Source organism: Oncorhynchus gorbuscha, linkage group LG01 (assembly GCF_021184085.1).
Source record: "Oncorhynchus gorbuscha isolate QuinsamMale2020 ecotype Even-year linkage group LG01, OgorEven_v1.0, whole genome shotgun sequence".
NCBI lineage: Eukaryota > Metazoa > Chordata > Actinopteri > Salmoniformes > Salmonidae > Oncorhynchus > Oncorhynchus gorbuscha.
Genome location: NC_060173.1, coordinates 106,947,938 through 106,967,011, shown reverse-complemented (window position 1 = coordinate 106,967,011; position 19,074 = coordinate 106,947,938). Strand labels below are relative to the sequence as shown.

At 40.8% G+C, this 19,074-nt stretch overlaps 1 protein-coding gene across 1 annotated transcript in view; it reads left to right on the top strand.

The window, feature by feature from the left end:
• LOC124029851 (parathyroid hormone 2 receptor-like) overlaps nt 1-19,074 on the top strand; it is a 94,341-nt gene that overhangs the window by 51,730 nt on the left and 23,537 nt on the right. Inside the window, exons 8-9 of the mRNA XM_046341444.1 lie at nt 10,479-10,539; nt 15,627-15,693. Of these exons, the coding sequence (XP_046197400.1) occupies nt 10,479-10,539; nt 15,627-15,693 (128 nt within the window). The remainder of the gene's footprint in view (nt 1-10,478; nt 10,540-15,626; nt 15,694-19,074) is intronic.

Sequence of the window (19,074 nt, the reverse complement as noted above, 5' to 3'; positions counted from 1 at the left end):
GTAGCTAGCTAACAATTATTCGTGGCTGTTTGGCTAGCTAACAGTAGTATCTAGCCAGTTAGCTCTATTGACTTACTATTGGCTTGCGACCTACACACACTACTGTGATAATTGTAGGCAGGTAACCATGCCAAAATTAACACAAGTATTTGTTAACGTATCAAGATAAAATATTTTAGTCAAGCAACATATTAGATGTGAATAGGCAACATTTCAATTCAAAGGGTGGGGTGTATTTTCTCACCCTTCAGCTCAAATAATGGCCGCCATTCATTTCAAGAAAATGTGCATAATTTTTAAAGTGGTTGTGTCATTTCTTTGCATACTTTCCTTTGAAGCTTACATCGATACATGCTTCAAAACACGTACAAATGGAGTACTTTTTCAAGAAGTGCCCTCTATGCTCCGTTTCGTATATTTTGATTTGGACTCATACTCTGACCCTCGGAGCACGGTAGTATGCATAATGAGAAACACCCCTGCTCTGTCCAGCACAAACTATGTATCAGCTACAGCAGGCTTTAGACCAGGGGTCTCTAACAGGTGAATCGTAAGCTACCAGTAGCTTGCAACCCACATGTGAGTAGCCTCCAAACAATTCTGAAATTTCATGCAATTTTCACATGTTCCACCACAAACTGTCATTAACAAATCTCACAAGTATCAGACACAGCAAGCTCCCAGCTATTATGTAATCAACACAACATTGACATAATCCCACCCCTGGCTAGCCACTATTGGCTTAAAAAGCCAAACATAACACAATATCTGCCAATTAATTTCCAGCAATATTTCCCCTGTCTTTCTGTGTGGTCCGTGCGTTTGTCTATCACTCTTTGTGTAGCCATTTGATATGATAACTGTCTTGTGGTTTGAAAATAAATACTTTACCCCAGACCGTATCAATTAACTTTTAATTGCTAGGTAGGCTTACCTGACAGAAGTACACTCAGAACTATGAAATAACACATATGGGATCATGTAGTAACCAAAAAAATGTTAAACAAATCAAAATATATTTTATATTTGAGTAGCCACCCTTTGCCTTGATGACAGCTTTTCACACTCTTGGAATTCACTCAACCAGCTTTACCTGGGATGCCATTCCAACAGTCTTGAAGGAGTGGTTACTACATGATTCCATATGCTTTTCTGAGTTTCATAGAAGTCTTCACTATTATTCTACAATGTAGAAAATAGTAAAAATAAAGAAAAACCCTAGAATGAGTAGGTGTTGTAAAACTTTTGACCAGTAGTGTATATCATTAGTAAGTATATTATTTCTGTCTATTATTTGTTATTTGCAAACGTTGCCATGAAAGACTGGCACATTAGACAGCACATTCCACATGCACTAGATGCACAATGAAAGGGTCAGATGCACAATTAAAGACAAATTACACTCAAAAATCTAAACGTGTTAGTTTTTCCAGAACCCCCAAAAATATGTTTTCAGCATTGACATGGATAATTTCATTGTTTCTCTCTGAACAATTTAAATTTTAAGAGTAAAAAACAAAAATAAATTCTAATTTGGGAAAATATCACAGAATTTGGTGGGGGAAAAAATCAGATTTTATAGGGATTTCTTCCATTGACGGAGAGGCGGACCAAAGCGCAGCGTGGTTATTTTGATTCATGTTTTAATAAATCACTTCACATGAACAAACTAACAAACTAACAAACTAACAAACTAACAAACTAACAAACTAACAAACTAACAAACTAACAAAAACAAGAAACGTGAAAACCCAAAACAGCCCTATCTGGTGCAAACCACAGAGACAGGAACAAGGACAATCACCCACAAAACCCAACACCAAACAGGCTACCTAAATATGGTTCCCAATCAGAGACCATGACGAACACCTGCCTCTGATTGAGAACCATATCAGGCCAAACATAGAACGAGACAAACTAGACATGTAACATAGAATTCCCACCCAGCTCACACCCTGCCCAACCAAAACATAGCAAAATACAAAGCAAACTATGGTCAAGGTGTGACACCCCCTCTTAGAGTTGTTTATTAACCATTATTTTACCATATTGACATAAAACATACTGCACTACTTTCTCTAGTACACGAAGGACCTGAGAAAGAGCTGCGGTGAAGAGTTGCAGTGGAGAAGAGATAATGTGCCTATTTAATGTCTAGCAAAAAGAATTGTAGCTCATGACATGATTCATTTAAAAAACAAAGTAGCTCTCATGCAAGAAAAGGTTGGGGACCCCTGCTTCAGAGAGAGTTAATTGAACCACACGTCAGCCCACCATGATGTCCAGTCATCAAACAACCCTGCAAAGAATGTGTGTTTGCCACCTGCTGATGATAATTAATCATTCCATAGATTCCAAAGTTCCCAGTACTATAGGATCACCTACCATTAACTCCTCTATTGGTGTAAATGTCTGACTCCATTTTAGGGGCTAAAACCATACTGGGGTAGAGTTCATTGAGACAGCATGATAGTGGTTCTACCACAGGGTTTCAGGTGTGTTGCTCAGGTAGGTGTGTTGTGGGGGAAGGAACTGGCATCTACAGGTGGCAACAGTGATGTCGGTTATTGAGCTTGAGGAGACCTCCCTTTCCGTCTGTCTCACGTTGCTGATTGAATACGAGACTAGGAGGTTTGTTGGACGTTGTCTCGTTCTTCTTTTAAGAACTAATATTAATTTATATTTCTTTTAAAAATGTGTTAAATCAATCAAATGCTCATTTTGTCCTTGGAACCACTTTACTGTAAGACCCACAGGGTAGATGTTTAAAAAATGTTTCCCACTAAGCCATTCATATTGTGGCCGATATGTAATCCTTACTTTCATGATCCTAGAAACCACTTAACTGTACGACCCAAAAGGAGACTTTATAGGACACTTCAATGCTGTTCTTAACCCCTTTAATCAGGTGACATGATAGAAACTCAAGGTATGCCACTGTCCCCGCAGGGAGATAAATCTACCGTCACCGTACAACAATGCACTGTGTCAGCAGGAAAACAAATCTACCATCACCGTAATTCAAAGCACTGTGTCAGCAGAAAGACAAATCTACCATTACCATATAACAAAGCAAGCTGAGCATAAGCAAACATACACTGTACTCATGCCCTGCTTTCTTTGTGACATAACTCCTCTTTTCAATAACACGCTGAATATGATTTTGTAGAGCATATTTCCTCCCACTCTTTTTATTCAGTAATCCCGCGCCAGGGAGAATTAATTGATGATCTGACATCTCTGATATTAGAGTAGTCTCATCTCACAGCAGTTGTATTAGAGTAGTCTCTTCTCACAGCCACTGTATTAGAGTAGTCTCTTCTCACAGCCACTGTATTAGAGTAGTCTCTTCTCACAGCAGTTGTATTAGAGTAGTCTCTTCTCACAGCCACTGTATTAGAGTAGTCTCTTCTCACAGCCCCTGTATTAGAGTAGTCTCTTCTCACAGCAGTTGTATTAGAGTAGTCTCTTCTCACAGCCACTGTATTAGAGTAGTCTCTTCTCACAGCAGCTGTATTAGAGTAGTCTCTTCTCACAGCCACTGTATTAGTAGTCTCTTCTCACAGCCACTGTATTAGTAGTCTCTTCTCACAGCAGCTGTATTAGAGTAGTCTCTTCTCACAGCCACTGTATTAGAGTAGTCTCTTCTCACAGCAGCTGTATTAGAGTAGTCTCTTCTCACAGCCACTGTATTAGTAGTCTCTTCTCACAGCCACTGTATTAGTAGTCTCTTCTCACAGCAGCTGTATTAGAGTAGTCTCTTCTCACAGCCACTGTATTAGTAGTCTCTTCTCACAGCCACTGTATTAGAGTAGTCTCTTCTCACAGCCACTGTATTAGTAGTCTCTTCTCACAGCAGCTGTATTAGTAGTCTCTTCTCACAGCAGCTGTATTAGAGTAGTCTCTTCTCACAGCCACTGTATTAGTAGTCTCTTCTCACAGCCACTGTATTAGTAGTCTCTTCTCACAGCAGCTGTATTAGAGTAGTCTCTTCTCACAGCCACTGTATTAGTAGTCTCTTCTCACAGCAGCTGTATTAGAGTAGTCTCTTCTCACAGCCACTGTGTTAGTAGTCTCTTCTCACAGCAGCTGTATTAGAGTAGTCTCTTCTCACAGCCACTGTATTAGCAGTCTCTTCTCACAGCCACTGTATTAGAGTAGTCTCTTCTCACAGCCCCTGTATTAGAGTAGTCTCTTCTCACAGCCCCTGTATTAGTAGTCTCTTCTCACAGCCCCTGTATTAGAGTAGTCTCTTCTCACAGCCCCTGTATTAGAGTAGTCTCTTCTCACAGCCCCTGTATTAGAGTAGTCTCTTCTCACAGCCCCTGTATTAGTAGTCTCTTCTCACAGCCCCTGTATTAGAGTAGTCTCTTCTCACAGCCCCTGTATTAGAGTAGTCTCTTCTCACAGCCACTGTATTAGTAGTCTCTTCTCACAGCCACTGTATTAGAGTAGTCTCTTCTCACAGCCACTGTATTAGCAGTCTCTTCTCACAGCCACTGTATTCGAGTAGTCTCTTCTCACAGCCACTGTATTCGAGTAGTCTCTTCTCACAGCCCCTGTATTAGAGTAGTCTCTTCTCACAGCCACTGTGTTATAGTAGTCTCTTCTCACAGCCACTGTGTTATAGTAGTCTCTTCTCACAGCCACTGTATTAGTAGTCTCTTCTCACAGCCCCTGTATTAGAGTAGTCTCTTCTCACAGCCACTGTATTAGAGTAGTCTCTTCTCACAGCCACTGTATTAGAGTAGTCTCTTCTCACAGCCACTGTGTTAGTAGTCTCTTCTCACAGCCACTGTATTAGAGGAGTCTCTTCTCACAGCCACTGTGTTATAGTAGTCTCTTCTCACAGCCACTGTGTTATAGTAGTCTCTTCTCACAGCCACTGTGTTATAGTAGTCTCTTCTCACAGCCACTGTGTTAGTAGTCTCTTCTCACAGCCACTGTATTAGAGGAGTCTCTTCTCACAGCCACTGTATTAGAGTAGTCTCTTCTCACAGCCACTGTGTTAGTAGTCTCTTCTCACAGCCACTGTGTTATAGTAGTCTCTTCTCACAGCCACTGTGTTATAGTAGTCTCTTCTCACAGCCACTGTGTTAGTAGTCTCTTCTCACAGCCACTGTATTAGAGTAGTCTCTTCTCACAGCCACTGTGTTAGTAGTCTCTTCTCACAGCCCCTGTATTAGAGTAGTCTCTTCTCACAGCCCCTGTATTAGAGTAGTCTCTTCTCACAGCCACTGTGTTATAGTAGTCTCTTCTCACAGCCCCTGAATTAGAGTAGTCTCTTCTCACAGCCCCTGAATTAGAGTAGTCTCTTCTCACAGCCCCTGTATTAGAGGAGTCTCTTCTCACAGCCACTGTGTTATAGTAGTCTCTTCTCACAGCCACTGAATTAGAGGCACATTCAGAAAACAATCATCAATAGCATCTACCCCAATCCTCTTACATCCTCTTCTCCTCCCCACTCGGCCTCACAGTGACTCTTGCTTGTTTGTTTTGATACTTCCCCTCCCTCTTATGGTAAATGTTGTTTTTATTCATCTCCCATTCTCATTTGATGTGTTCTTCCTGTTAGAGAGCAGAGACCATGACAGAGATGTTTGAAATGTAGACTTAAAAATAACAACTTTTCTCAGGCGAAAGGAGCTGGAAATACGCTCCCAGGGAACTTGGTGTTTGTTGACTAACGCAGGCATGCTGGCAAGCAGACAGGCACACAGACTTACACACACAGACTTACACACACAGACTTACACACACAGACTAACACACACACTCACACACACACACACACACACACACACACACACACACACACACACACACACACACACACACACACACACACACACACACACACACACACACACACACACACACACACACACACACACACACACACACACACACACACACACACACACACACACACACACACACACACACACACACACACACTTAGAAACAAACCATCCTTTCTATCACAGTCAATCAATGTGATTTTGTCTCTTTGGTTAAGCCACTCAGCCGAGACAGAGAATTACAACTGCGATCCATGTCAACCCAGAGAACCAAGTAATTACATTTATGTGAAGTAAATATGAGGGTGTCGGAGTAAACAAGTTGTTATGTTGGAAGGGTCATAGTCAGCAGAGTGGTTTGTTTTCTTGCTTAAAGTAACAAACATGCAAATGTGTTTTCTTATGTAATATACCAACATTAAAGTTGTCCTCTGAAAATGTTATCTGCCTTACGTGCAATGGTTTTACACCCGCAAACACAGTCATATATATATATATATATACACAGTTGAAGTCGGAAGTTTACATACACCTTAGCCAAATACATTTAAACTCAGTTTTTCCTGACATTTAATCCTAAAGTAAAAATTCCCTGTCTTAGGTCAGTTAGGATCACCACTTTATTTTAAAATGTGAAAAGTCAGAATAATAGTAGAGAATTTTTTATTTCAGCTTTTATTTCTTTAATAAACATTCCCAGTGGGTCAGAAGTTTACATACACTCAATTAGTATTTGGTAGCATTGCCTTTAAATTGTTTAACTTGGGTCAAGCGTTTCGGTTAGCCTTCCACAAGCTTCCCACAATAAGTTGGGTGAATTTTGGCCCATTGCTCCTGACAGAGCTGGTGTAACTGAGTCAGGTTTGTAGGCCTCCTTGCTCGCATACGCTTTTTTAGTTCTGCCCATATATTTTCTATAGGATTGAGGTCAGGGCTTTGCGATGGCCTCTCCAATACCTTGACTATGTTGTCCTTAAGCCATTTTGCCACAACTTTGGAAGTATGCTTGGGGTCATTGTCCATTTGGAAGACCCAATTCCGACCAAGGTTTAACTTCCTGACTGATGTCTTGAGATGTTGCTTCAATATTCCACATAATTTTCTGTCCTCATGATGCCATCTATTTTGTGAAGTGCACCAGTCCCTCCAGCAGCAAAGCACCCCCACAACATGATGCTGCCACCCCCGTACTTCACGGTTCAGATGGTACTCTTCAGCTTGCAAGTCTCCCCTTTTGTCCTCCACAGTTCTATTTCTGCTTCATCAGACCAGAGGTAATTTCTCCAAAATACACAATCTTTGTCCCCATGTTCAGTTGCAGACCGTAGTCTACTTTTTTTATGGTGGTTTTGGATCAGTGGCTTCTTCCTGGCTGAGCGTCCTTTCAGGTTATGTCGATATAGGACTCATTTTACTGTGGATATAGATACTTTTGTACCTGTTTCCTCCAGCATCTTCACAAGGTTATTTGGTGTTGTTCTGGGAATGATTTGCACTTTTCACACCAAATTACGTTCATCTCTAGGAGACAGAATGCGTCTCCTACCTGAGTGGTATGACGGCTGCGTGGTCCCATGGTGTTTATACTTGCATACAATTGTTTGTACAGATGAACGGGGTACCTTCAGGCATTTGGAAATTGCTCCCAAGGATGAAACAGACTTTGTTTGTTAACAAGAATTTTGTGGAGTGGTTGAAAAACGAGTTTAATGACTCCTAAGTGTATGTAAACTTCCGACTTCAACTGTATATACAGTGCCTTGCGACAGTATTCGGCCCCCTCGAACTTTGCGACCTTTTGCCACATTTCAGGCTTCAAACATAAAGATATAAAACTGTATTATTTTGTGAAGAATCAACAACAAGTGGGACACAATCATGAAGTGGAACAGCATTTATTGGATATTTCTAAATTTTTTAACAAATCAAAAACTGAAAAATTGGGCGTGCAAAATGATTCAGCCCCCTTAAGTTAATACTTTGTAGCGCCACCTTTTGCTGCGATTACAGCTGTAAGTCGCTTGGGGTATGTCTCTATCAGTTTTGCACATCGAGAGACTGAATTTTTTTCCCATTCCTCCTTGCAAAACAGCTCGAGCTCAGTGAGGTTGGATGGAGAGCATTTGTGAACAGCAGTTTTCAGTTCTTTCCACAGATTCTCGATTGGATTCAGGTCTGGACTTTGACTTGGCCATTCTAACACCTGGATATGTTTATTTTTGAACCATTCCATTGTAGATTTTGCTTTATGTTTTGGATCATTGTCTTGTTGGAAGACAAATCTCCGTCCCAGTCTAGGGTCTTTTGCAGACTCCATCAGGTTTTCTTCCAGAATGGTCCTGTATTTGGCTCCAGCCATCTTCCCATCAAATTTAACCATCTTCCCTGTCCCTGCTGAAGAAAAGCAGGCCCAAACCATGATGCTGCCACCACCATGTTTGACAGTGGGGATGGTGTGTTCAGGGTGTTGCTTTTACGCCAAACATAACGTTTTGCATTGTTGCCAAAAAGTTCAATTTTGGATTCATCTGACCAGAGCACCTTCTTCCACATGTTTGGTGTGTCTCCCAGGTGGCTTGTGGCAAACTTTAAACAACACTTTTTATGGATATCTTTAAGAAATGGCTTTCTTCTTGTCACTCTTCCATAAAGGCCAGATTTGTGCAATATACGACTGATTGTTGTCCTATGGACAGAGTCTCCCACCTCAGCTGTAGATCTCTGCAGTTCATCCAGAGTGATCATGGGCCTCTTGGCTGCATCTCTGATCAGTCTTCTCCTTGTATGAGCTGAAAGTTTAGAGGGACGGTCAGGTCTTGGTAGATTTGCAGTGGTCTGATACTCCTTCCATTTCAATATTATCGCTTGCACAGTGCTCCTTGGGATGTTTAAAGCTTGGGAAATCTTTTTGTATCAAAATCCGGCTTTAAACTTCTTCACAACAGTATCTCGGACCTGCCTGGTGTGTTCCTTGTTCTTCATGATGCTCTCTGCGCTTTTAACGGACCTCTGAGACTATCACAGTGCAGGAGCATTTATACGGAGACTTGATTACACGCAGGTGGATTGTATTTATCATCATTAGTCATTTAGGTCAACATTGGATCATTCAGAGATCCTCACTGAACTTCTGGAGAGAGTTTGCTGCACTGAAAGTAAAGGGGCTGAATAATTTTGCACGCCCAATTTTTCAGTTTTTGATTTGTTAAAAAAGTTTGAAATAACCAATAAATGTTGTTCCACTTCATGATTGTGTCCCACTTGTTGTTGATTCTTCACAAAAAAATAAGTTTTATATCTTTATGTTTGAAGCCTGAAATGTGGCAAAAGGTCGCAAAGTTTAAGGGGGCCGAATACTTTCGCAATGCACTGTATATCACAGTAATGTATGATTTATGGACAACAAACATGGCATATTTTTATACTGCTCAGCTATCAATTTGTGTTTTGTTTTTGTACACCAATCTATGATGATTAATGTGTATAGAAGTATATATAAATATATATAAATATATAAAAATTATTATTAAAAAACAATTGTCACATGGTTAGCAGATGTTAATGTTAATGCGAGTGTAGCAAAATGCTCCGACAGTGCAGTAATATCTAACAAATAATCTAACACATTCACAACGACTACCTTATACAGACAATGTAACGGGGTGAAATAAATACATATATTTGTATGGATGCGCGGTGGCCGTGTGGCATAGGAAAAAATACTATTGCTGTTTAAAATACTGTATATACAGTAAATATGAGATGAGTAATGTAGGATATGTAAACATTATTAATGTGGCATTATTTAAAGTGACGAGAGATACCATTATTAAATCCATTTATTAAAGTGGCCAGTGATTTGAGTCTGTATGTTGGCAGCAGCCACTCAATGTTAGTGATGGCTGTTTAACAGTCTGATGGCCTTGAGATAGAAGCTGTTCTTCAGTCTCTCGGTCCCTACTTTGATGCACCTGCACTGACCTCGCCTTCTGGATGATAGCGGGGTGAACAGGCAGTGTCTCAGGTCGTTGCTATTTTTGGCCTTCCTGTGACATCGGGGGGCTGTAAGTGTCCTGGAGGGCAGGTAGTTTTTCCGCGTTGATGCGTTGTGCAGACCTTCTGGTGAGCCTTGCGTTTGAGGGCGGTACAGTTGCCGTACCAGGCTGTGATACAGCCCGACAGGATGCTATTTATTTAGCCTCCTGAGGTTATTTTCCTGATACCACACCCCGAGTTTGGAGTAGTTGAGTTGACCTCACTCATATTTTTCAGCTCTAACGGGGAGAGAGCCACGTCTGTTGATTACGATTCACAACTTCCTGCTTTGTAGCTAGCTGACTCTTAAAAACACCTTTTAGCAAAATGAAATCAACCCACTGAATTATCCTGTATTCAAAGGTCATGCTGTCTCAGAGAGCTATTTCTGGATTGAACAACTCATCCTTTTGTCTAACTAGCCTGTTCCTGTGCTGTTGCAGCTGTTATTAGTGAGCTGTTACATAGGAACAGAAAAATGCAACAACATAGTTATGAAAAAAGGAATAACACAAATAACACCAATTCAATAGAAAACAAGCAATTAAGTAATTTCGTTATGTTAAGGCCCTGGTGCTCTATTTAATTAGTGTTTAGCACATTTGTAGGAAGCTGCTGTTCTTTTCATCATTCCAATTCCAGGTGTTCCAGCTCTGTTCGTGGCAGCATGGGCAGTTGTCCGGGCAACACTAGCAGACGGAAGGTGAGTGAGAACCTAGTCCACATTCAATATGCAGATGCTTTATGTATAAATATCTAATAGCTATCCCCAATTATCTGCTCACCAGATGGAATCCTCCAGCCCTCTCAAGCACCTTGTCATGCCTCCTTTATCACCCCCCTGCTCTTCATAATTATGCTCTGTATAAATATGGATTTAAGTAGAATGACCGTATCAAGAGCACCATCTCTCCTCCTCCAGTTAATTGGGATTCAAAACATTAAGCTATTTAACATCATGAATACATTTCAATTATGCCGTGACTGCGGATCCAATTCTTCCTGGACTTTTTTTCTCCAAACTAAAGATCCCGAAGCTCCTGAGCATGTGTGGATCATGTTCTGCGCATGTGTTTCTTTACCTCTACTTTACTTTACTCACATATTTCTACATAAAGCAATTTAAAATAACATAACCATAGTGAATAGATTTAAGCTACCTCCGTTTCATAGCTTATTTGATTATTATACTGTATCGGTCTGAGCATTTGTACCAGCATCATTTTTTGGATCAATCAAAAGACTGTTGATTTTATGATGTACTGTGTTCAGACCCCTTGACTTTTTCCACAATTTATTACGTTACAGCCTTACTCTAAAATGGATTTAAAATAAAATGAAAATCCTCAGAAACCTACACACAATAGCCCATAATGTCAAAACAAAAACACATTTTTGAATTTTTGCAAATGTATTAAACATATTAAACAGAAATTCCTTATTTACAATAGTATTCAGACCCTTTGCTATGAGACTTGACATTGAGCTCAGGTGCATCCTGTTTCCATTGATCGTCCTTGAGATGTTTCTACAACTTGATTGGAGTCCACCTGTGGTAAATTCAATTGATTGGACATGATTTGGAAGGCACACACACCTGTCTATACAAGGTCCCACAGTTGACAGTGCTGGTCAGAGCATAAACCAAGCCATGAGGTCAAAGGAATTGTCCGAGGGCACCGAGACAGGATTGTGTCGAGGCACAGATCTGGGAAAGGGTACCAAAAAATGTCTGCAGCATTGAAGGTCCCCAAAAACACAGTGGCCTCCATGATTCTTAAATGAAATAAGTTTGGAACCCCCAAGGCAGTTCCTAGAGCAGGCCGCACGGCCAAACTGAACAATCAGTTGAGAAGGGCCTTGGTCAGGGAGGTGACCAAGAACCCAATGGTCACTCTGACAGAGCTCTAGAGTTCCTCTGTGGAGATGGGAGAAACTTCCAGAAGGACAACCATCTCTGCAGCACTCCACCAGTCAGGCCTTTATGGTAGAGTGGCCAGACAGAAGCCAATCCTCAGTTAAAGGCACATGACAGCCCTCTAAAGAGTCTCAGACCATGAGAAACAAGATTCTCTGGTCTGATTAAACCACGATTGATCTATTTTGCCTGAATGCCAAGCCTCACGTCTGGAGGAAACCTGGCACCATCACTACGGTAAAGAATGATGGTGGCAGCATCATGATGTGGAGATGTTTTTCAGCTGCAGGCACCTAGAGACTAGTCAGGATCGAGACAAAGATGAACGGAGAAAAGTACAGAGAGATCCTTGATGAAAACCTGCTCAAGAGGGCTCAGGACCTCAGACTGGGGCAAAGGTTCACCTTCCAACACGACAACGACCCTAAACAGCCAAAACAATGCAGGAGTGGCTTAGGGACAAGTCTCTGAATGTCCTTGAGTGGCCCAGCCAGAGCCTGGACTTGAACCCGATCTAACATCTCTGGAGAGACCTAAAAATAACTGTGCAGCAACACTCCCCATACAACCCGACAGAGCTTGAGAGGATCTGCAGAGAAGAATGGGAGAAACTCCCCAAATACAGTTGTGCCAAGCTTGTAGCGTCAAACCCAAGAAGACTCGATGCTGCAATAGCTGCCAAAGGTGCTTCAACAAAGTAACGAGTAAAGCGTCTGAATACTTATGTAAATGTAATATTTCATTTTTTTTCTAATACATTTGCAAAAATATATAAAAACCTATTTTGTCTTCGTCATTATGGGTTATTATGTGTAAAAGTATTATTTAATACATTTTAGAATAAGGTTGTAACCTAATAAAATGTGGAAAAGTCAAGGGGTCTGAATACTCTGAAGGAACTGTAAGTCATCAAATGTACAGTACCAGACCAATCTGCTGGCTAGGTAACATGATTTAATTGTAATATGGGTGTTAAGTACTTGATTTGACTTCCTATTAGTGGCTTGTACTATGCACTGGAGGCAGCAGCAGGTCTCTTCTGCACCAAAACACTGTAAGGATAAACAAAGACGGAGGAACATACTCTCCTCTCAGGGATGATTTGGTGGGTTGCCTTGTGATGATTTTGGGGATGATTTGGTCGGTTGCCTGTTGAATCTGGTGGTGAATAGTTGTTCCCAGGGTTTCTTTCATCAGGTATTCAGGATGGGTACACTGTGTGAAAGCCTGAATGGTGAGACCCTGGGCTTGCTTGCAGTTCTCTATTTTCTCTCTCTCTCTTTCTATTGCACCTTCTCTACAGTATTCAATTAAGCTGCCTTTAAGTGTTTTTCCTCAATTATCCTCTCGGGAAGCAACCTTAAGAGAGAGTCAGCATTTGTAGAAAGAGCCAGCGTTTGGAGAAAGAGCCTGCGTTTGGAGAAAGAGCCAGCGTTTGGAGAAAGAGCCTGCGTTTGGAGAAAGAGCCAGCGTTTGGAGAAAGAGCCTGCGTTTGGAGTAAGAGCCAGCGTTTGGAGAAAGAGCCTGCGTTTGGAGAAAGAGCCAGCGTTTGGAGAAAGAGCCAGCGTTTGGAGAAAGAGCCAGCGTTTGGAGAAAGAGCCTGCGTTTGGAGAAAAAGCCAGCGTTTGGAGAAAGAGCCAGCGTTTGGAGAAAGAGCCAGCGTTTGGAGAAAGAGCCAGCGTTTGGAGAAAGAGCCAGCGTTTAGAGAAAGAGCCAGCGTTTAGAGAAAGAGCCAGCGTTTAGAGAAATAGCCAGCGTTTAGAGAAAGAGCCAGCGTTTGGAGAAAGAGATAGCATTTGTCAGATGTAGCATTATCATATGAAACATTATCAGATGTAGCATTTGTCAGATGTAGCATTAACATATGAAACATTATCAGATGTAGCATTTGTCAGATGTAGCATTATCAGATTAGGATTATCAGATGTAGCATTATCAGATTTAGGATTATCAGAGTTAGTATTATCAAATGTGGCATTATCAGATGTAGCATTTGTTAGATGTAGCATTATCAGATGTGACATTTGTCAGATTTAGCATTATCAGATGTAGCATTATAGATGTAGCATCTGTCAGATGTAGCATCTGTCAGATGTAGCATTTGTCAGATGTGACATTTGTTAGATGTAGCATTATCAGATGTAGCATTTGTCAGATGTAGCATTATCAGATGTAGCATTTGTCAGATGTAGCATTATCAGATGTAGGATTAACAGATGTAATATTTGTCAGATGTAGCATTATCAGATGTAGCATTATCAGATGTAGCATTATCAGACGTAGCATTATGTACATAACAAGTTAACACTACATTAAGGAATCATCAGTCATGTACAACTCCCTCCATGGTTAGCTCTCTCCATTTGGGACACACTGCTGTGCAAATCACACACTTCTTAATTAAAGCCTAGTGCATAAAACACATTATATGCAAATACTGAATACTGACCTCCATCGCCTGCACATTAAAATTATGGCCAGCTATCATACCTAAATGTGGCAGATCCTTGGAGGGAAAATTTGACAAATGCAGACTCTTTCCTCCAACGGGTTCCTATCTAATGTGTAACCAAAAACCTCCCAAATCATGTTAACAGAATGTCCATCCAGAATCTCCCTCGGTTCCCGGGATGAATCCTTCTCTTTGGATGGGTATTCTATTTTCAGAGCTGCTCTCTTTGCAAATCATGAAGTAAACACCCATAAATGGATTAAGTGTGCTCAAATAGAGGGTAACACATCTTGCTCAAATACTGACTGAATAAACAAAACATATTCTCACAATGAATGGGTAGGCAGACATAGCCTTTGCCATTGGCCCTGATGGAACTCAGTGGATGTTTCTTTATCTGCCCTGTGTGTCACTGTAATGAATAGGGAGAAAGGATTTCTTTAGCTGCCCTGTCGGTCACTGTAATGAATAGGGAGAGAGGATTTCTTTAGCTGCCCTGTCGGTCACTGTAATGAATAGGGAGAGAGGATCTCTTTAGCTGCCCTGTCGGTCACTGTAATGAATAGGGAGAGAGGATCTCTTTAGCTGCCCTGTCGGTCACTGTAATGAATAGAGAGAGAGTATGTCTTTAGCTGCCCTGTCGGTCACTGTAATGAATAGAGAGAGAGGATGTCTTTAGCTGCCCTGTCGGTCACTGTAATGAATAGGGAGAGAGGATCTCTTTAGCTGCCCTGCCCTGTCGGTCACTGTAATGAATGAGGATGTCTTTAGCTGCCCTGTCGGTCACTGTAATGAATAGAGAGAGGATCTCTTTAGCTGCCCTGTCGGTCACTGTAATGAATATCTCTTTAGCTGCCCTGTGTGTCACTGGAGAGAGGATCTCTTTAGCTGCCCTGTGTGTCACTGTAATGAATAGGGAGAGAGGATCTCTTTAGCTGCCCTGTCGGTCACTGTAATGAATAGGGAGAGAGGATCTCTTTAGCTGCCCTGTCGGTCACTGTAATGAATAGGGAGAGAGGATCTCTTTAGCTGCCTTGTGTGTCACTGTAATGAATAGGGAGAGAGGATGTCTTTAGCTGCCCTGTCGGTCACTGTAATGAATAGGGAGAGAGGATCTCTTTAGCTGCCCTGTCTGTCACTGTAATGAATAGGGAGAGTCTCTATTTAGCTGCCCTGTCTGTCACTTTAATGAATAGAGAAAGTCTCTAAATGGAGATCATTATCCTGCCCAGGGAATGATCGACTTCTCTCTCCCTCCCTCTCTCTCTCCCTCCCTCCCTCCCTCAGTCCCTCCAATTCTCTTTCCATGTATTTGTTTTGATACATCACCCCTACTTCACACCCTCCAACTTTATTCCTCCTTGTTTGCCTTTCTTCAACCATCTATTTTCCTCTTCTTCTTTTCTCTCAATGATTCTAGGTGCTGGGAGTTAAGTGCTGGGAACATTAAGTGGATATACCAAGTCCCCATTCTGACAGCCATTGGGGTAAGGCAGAGTAATGCTTTGCTTGCTGCCTCCAGTCTGTCTGTGTCTCAGAGTTGGTGTAGGATGATACGCTGCCTCACAGAAAAGTAGATCAAGTTTTCCCCTTAACTTTTCGCTGTTTCATAACACAGCTGAACACCTCTGTGGCAGGGACACAGACAGATATCAGAGCAGGAAACAAAAACTCAATTCATATGATAATTGCTCTTTGTCTCTCTCTCTCTCTCTCTCACTCATACGTGCGTGTGCTTGTGCATGCATGTGGCTGTGTATGTATGTTTGTGCGTGAATGTGCTTATCTGAGGATCCCATCAATTATTTACCAGTCAACACCCACAATCGAAGGTCTAATAATATCATTACTGGAAAAATACCAACAACATTTTCACTAATATGTAAAGTACCAGTCAAAGTTTTGGACACACCTACTCATTCAAGGGTAGAGTGTTCAAAGCTGTCATCATTGCAAAGGGTGGCTACTTTGAAGATTCTCAAATATAAAATATATTTTGAGTTGTTTAACAGTTTTTCGGTTACTACATGATTCCATGTGTGTTATTTCATAGTTTTGATGTCTTCACTATTATTATACAATGTAGAAAATTGTAAAGAAATAATAAAAAGCCCTCGAATGAGTAGCTGTGTCCAAACTTTTGACTGGTTCTGTACCTCCAGACAAAGTGATAAGCAGCATCTAATGAAAGACAGGGACAACATGAGTTCAGATGTCTTCTAATGACCTTGTTTACCATGTTACCATGGCGATCACCAGAGACCAGAGAGGCAGGAGATGTAGTACGAGGATGGAAAGTGTGCGACTCAATATTAGGAAGATGCTACTAATGTTTTGCACACTCTGTGTATTATGATAGGTTACTGAAGGCATGTGCATACATAACGATTAGTTACTGAAGGCATGTGCATATCATGATGATTAGTTACTGAGGGCATGTGCATATCATGATGATTAGTTACTGAAGGCATGTGCATATCATGATGATTAGTTACTGAAGGCATGTGCATATCATGATGATTAGTTACTGAAGGCATGTGCATATCATGATGATTAGTTACTGAAGGCATGTGCATATCATGATGATTAGTTACTGAAGGCATGTGCATATCATGATGATTAGTTACTGAAGGCATGTGCATATCATGATGATTAGTTACTGAAGGCATGTGCATATCATGATGATTAGTTACTGAAGGCATGTGCATATCATGATGATTAGTTACTGAAGGCATGTGCATATCATGATGATTAGTTACTGAAGGCATGTGCATATCATGATGATTAGTTACTGAAGGCATGTGCATATCATGATGATTAGTTACTGAAGGCATGTGCATATCATGATGATTAGTTACTGAAGGCATGTGCATATCATGATGATTAGTTACTGAAGGCATGTGCATATCATATCATATCTGCTGTTACAACTACTGTATACACAAATCCTTGGCAGAAAATATTGACACCCGTTTGACGTCTATCCACTGCCTCATTATTATCTAGTTCAGATGACCTACTTTTTTTTGTCAGTGATGTGATTCAAGCATTGACGTGGACCCAGAACATCCATTTTAGTTGTTTCTGCATGAATAATTGTTATATTGAGAGTTTAAAAAACAATCTAAAACCAGGAAAAATAAATCAGATAAAACAGAATTTAGGAAAATAGAAAGATAATTTGATGGGGCCTGTCATGCCAAATACTGTTTATTAACCATAATATTACCAGGTACAGTATATTGACAGGACACATCTCTTCTATACCAAAGCCCCAGGGAAGAGTTTCAGGGTAGAGGAGAATGATGTGCCTATTTGAAAGAAAGAGATAAAATGAGCAGCTGGCGACATTTAATTTCTTTTAAGTACCTTTCATGCTAGAAAAGGTTGTAGACTCCTGCTCTAGATCTTATGGGGACCCATTTTAGCATTCATCATTTTATGAAACCGCTCAGCGTGTGGGTTTTTGGGAGCTTTAAAGATTAGACACACAGACCCGCCTACTGAGACCCATCACCAAGCTTTTCAGAAGCTGAAGGAAGATAGACAGTATGCGTGTCTGCTTCTTATTGTTTATGGGTTTCTCTCACATTACTGAAATCAGATAATGTTGTGGAAAATTGCGGATAATAGTTGAAAATTGCACGGCGGCAAAATATTTTGATTGAGATTACAAATTCAAGAGATAGCAACTGATATGGAAGCACATTTATCTTGGGTCGTTCCACCAATTCGGCGCCTTTTGAGAAGTGTAACTTGATTTCACCTCATTTTAACATCCTGTCATAAATAGCACATTTTCAACTTCATAAACACATTTCCCACCTTGAGGTTAAGTTAAAAAAATACTATAGTAAGTTCCTATTAAGTGCTGGGTTGACCGTAACAGGGTTGACCATAAATGATCCGGAGACACCTGAAACCCCACCTCTTTAAGGAATACCTAGGATAGGATAAAGTAATCCTTCTCACCCCCCCTCCCCCCCCTTAAAATATTTAGATGCACTATTGTAAAGTGGTTGTTCCACTGGATGTCATAAGGTGAATGCACCAATTTGTAAGTCGCTCTGGATAAGAGCGTCTGCTAAATGACTTAAATGTAAATGTAAATGTAAAAATGGGTTGACCATAACAGGGTGGATGATTTCATATTAAATCAGTCATAAATCTGCTTGTGACAGGAGAATGGAAGCTTATTGTGTGGATCAAGGAGCACAATTAAATGCAAAAAAAAGACAATTGTTAAGACATTTATAGCCTGTTGATCTATAACAGGGTTGACATGTTACTCTCAACCCACTCAGTTTACCAGCACAAAACACAAACAAACGGCCAAAAAGAGTTGAGCAGCTCACCTGCTTTTACACTATGATTTGACTATTAGATGATCAATGTTTCCTTAAAAAATGTATCTATTTAAAAAGAAATAGGTTCACCATATATGACCAACCGGCTCGATTCGGTCTTATGTAGCAACATTTGAATTGTGTTTTTTACATTGGATAAAAGTAGAGACTCGGAGCTAGAAAATTGTATGTCATACACTACAGTTGAGGAAGAATGGGAAAGTCATTCTGCTTTGAAAGTTGATAAACTTGTAAACTCACGTTTGAGAAAATGGCCTTTGAATGTTTTGTTACATGAACTGGAGAGCTCTTCTTTGTCTGCACCCATTCAGCATCGTTCACACCTTCTCAATCTATATCCCCGCCCATAAACTCAGAGCTTTGTCAGATTGTCCATTTGTAAATTCAGTGTTTCGCTCTCGGAGCATTCAGAGGACACACTGGACGCTCTAGCCAGTAGAGTTGATCCAAGCGTTCTGTCCAAACAACAAGCAGTCAAACACACAAGCTAACTGGCTAACG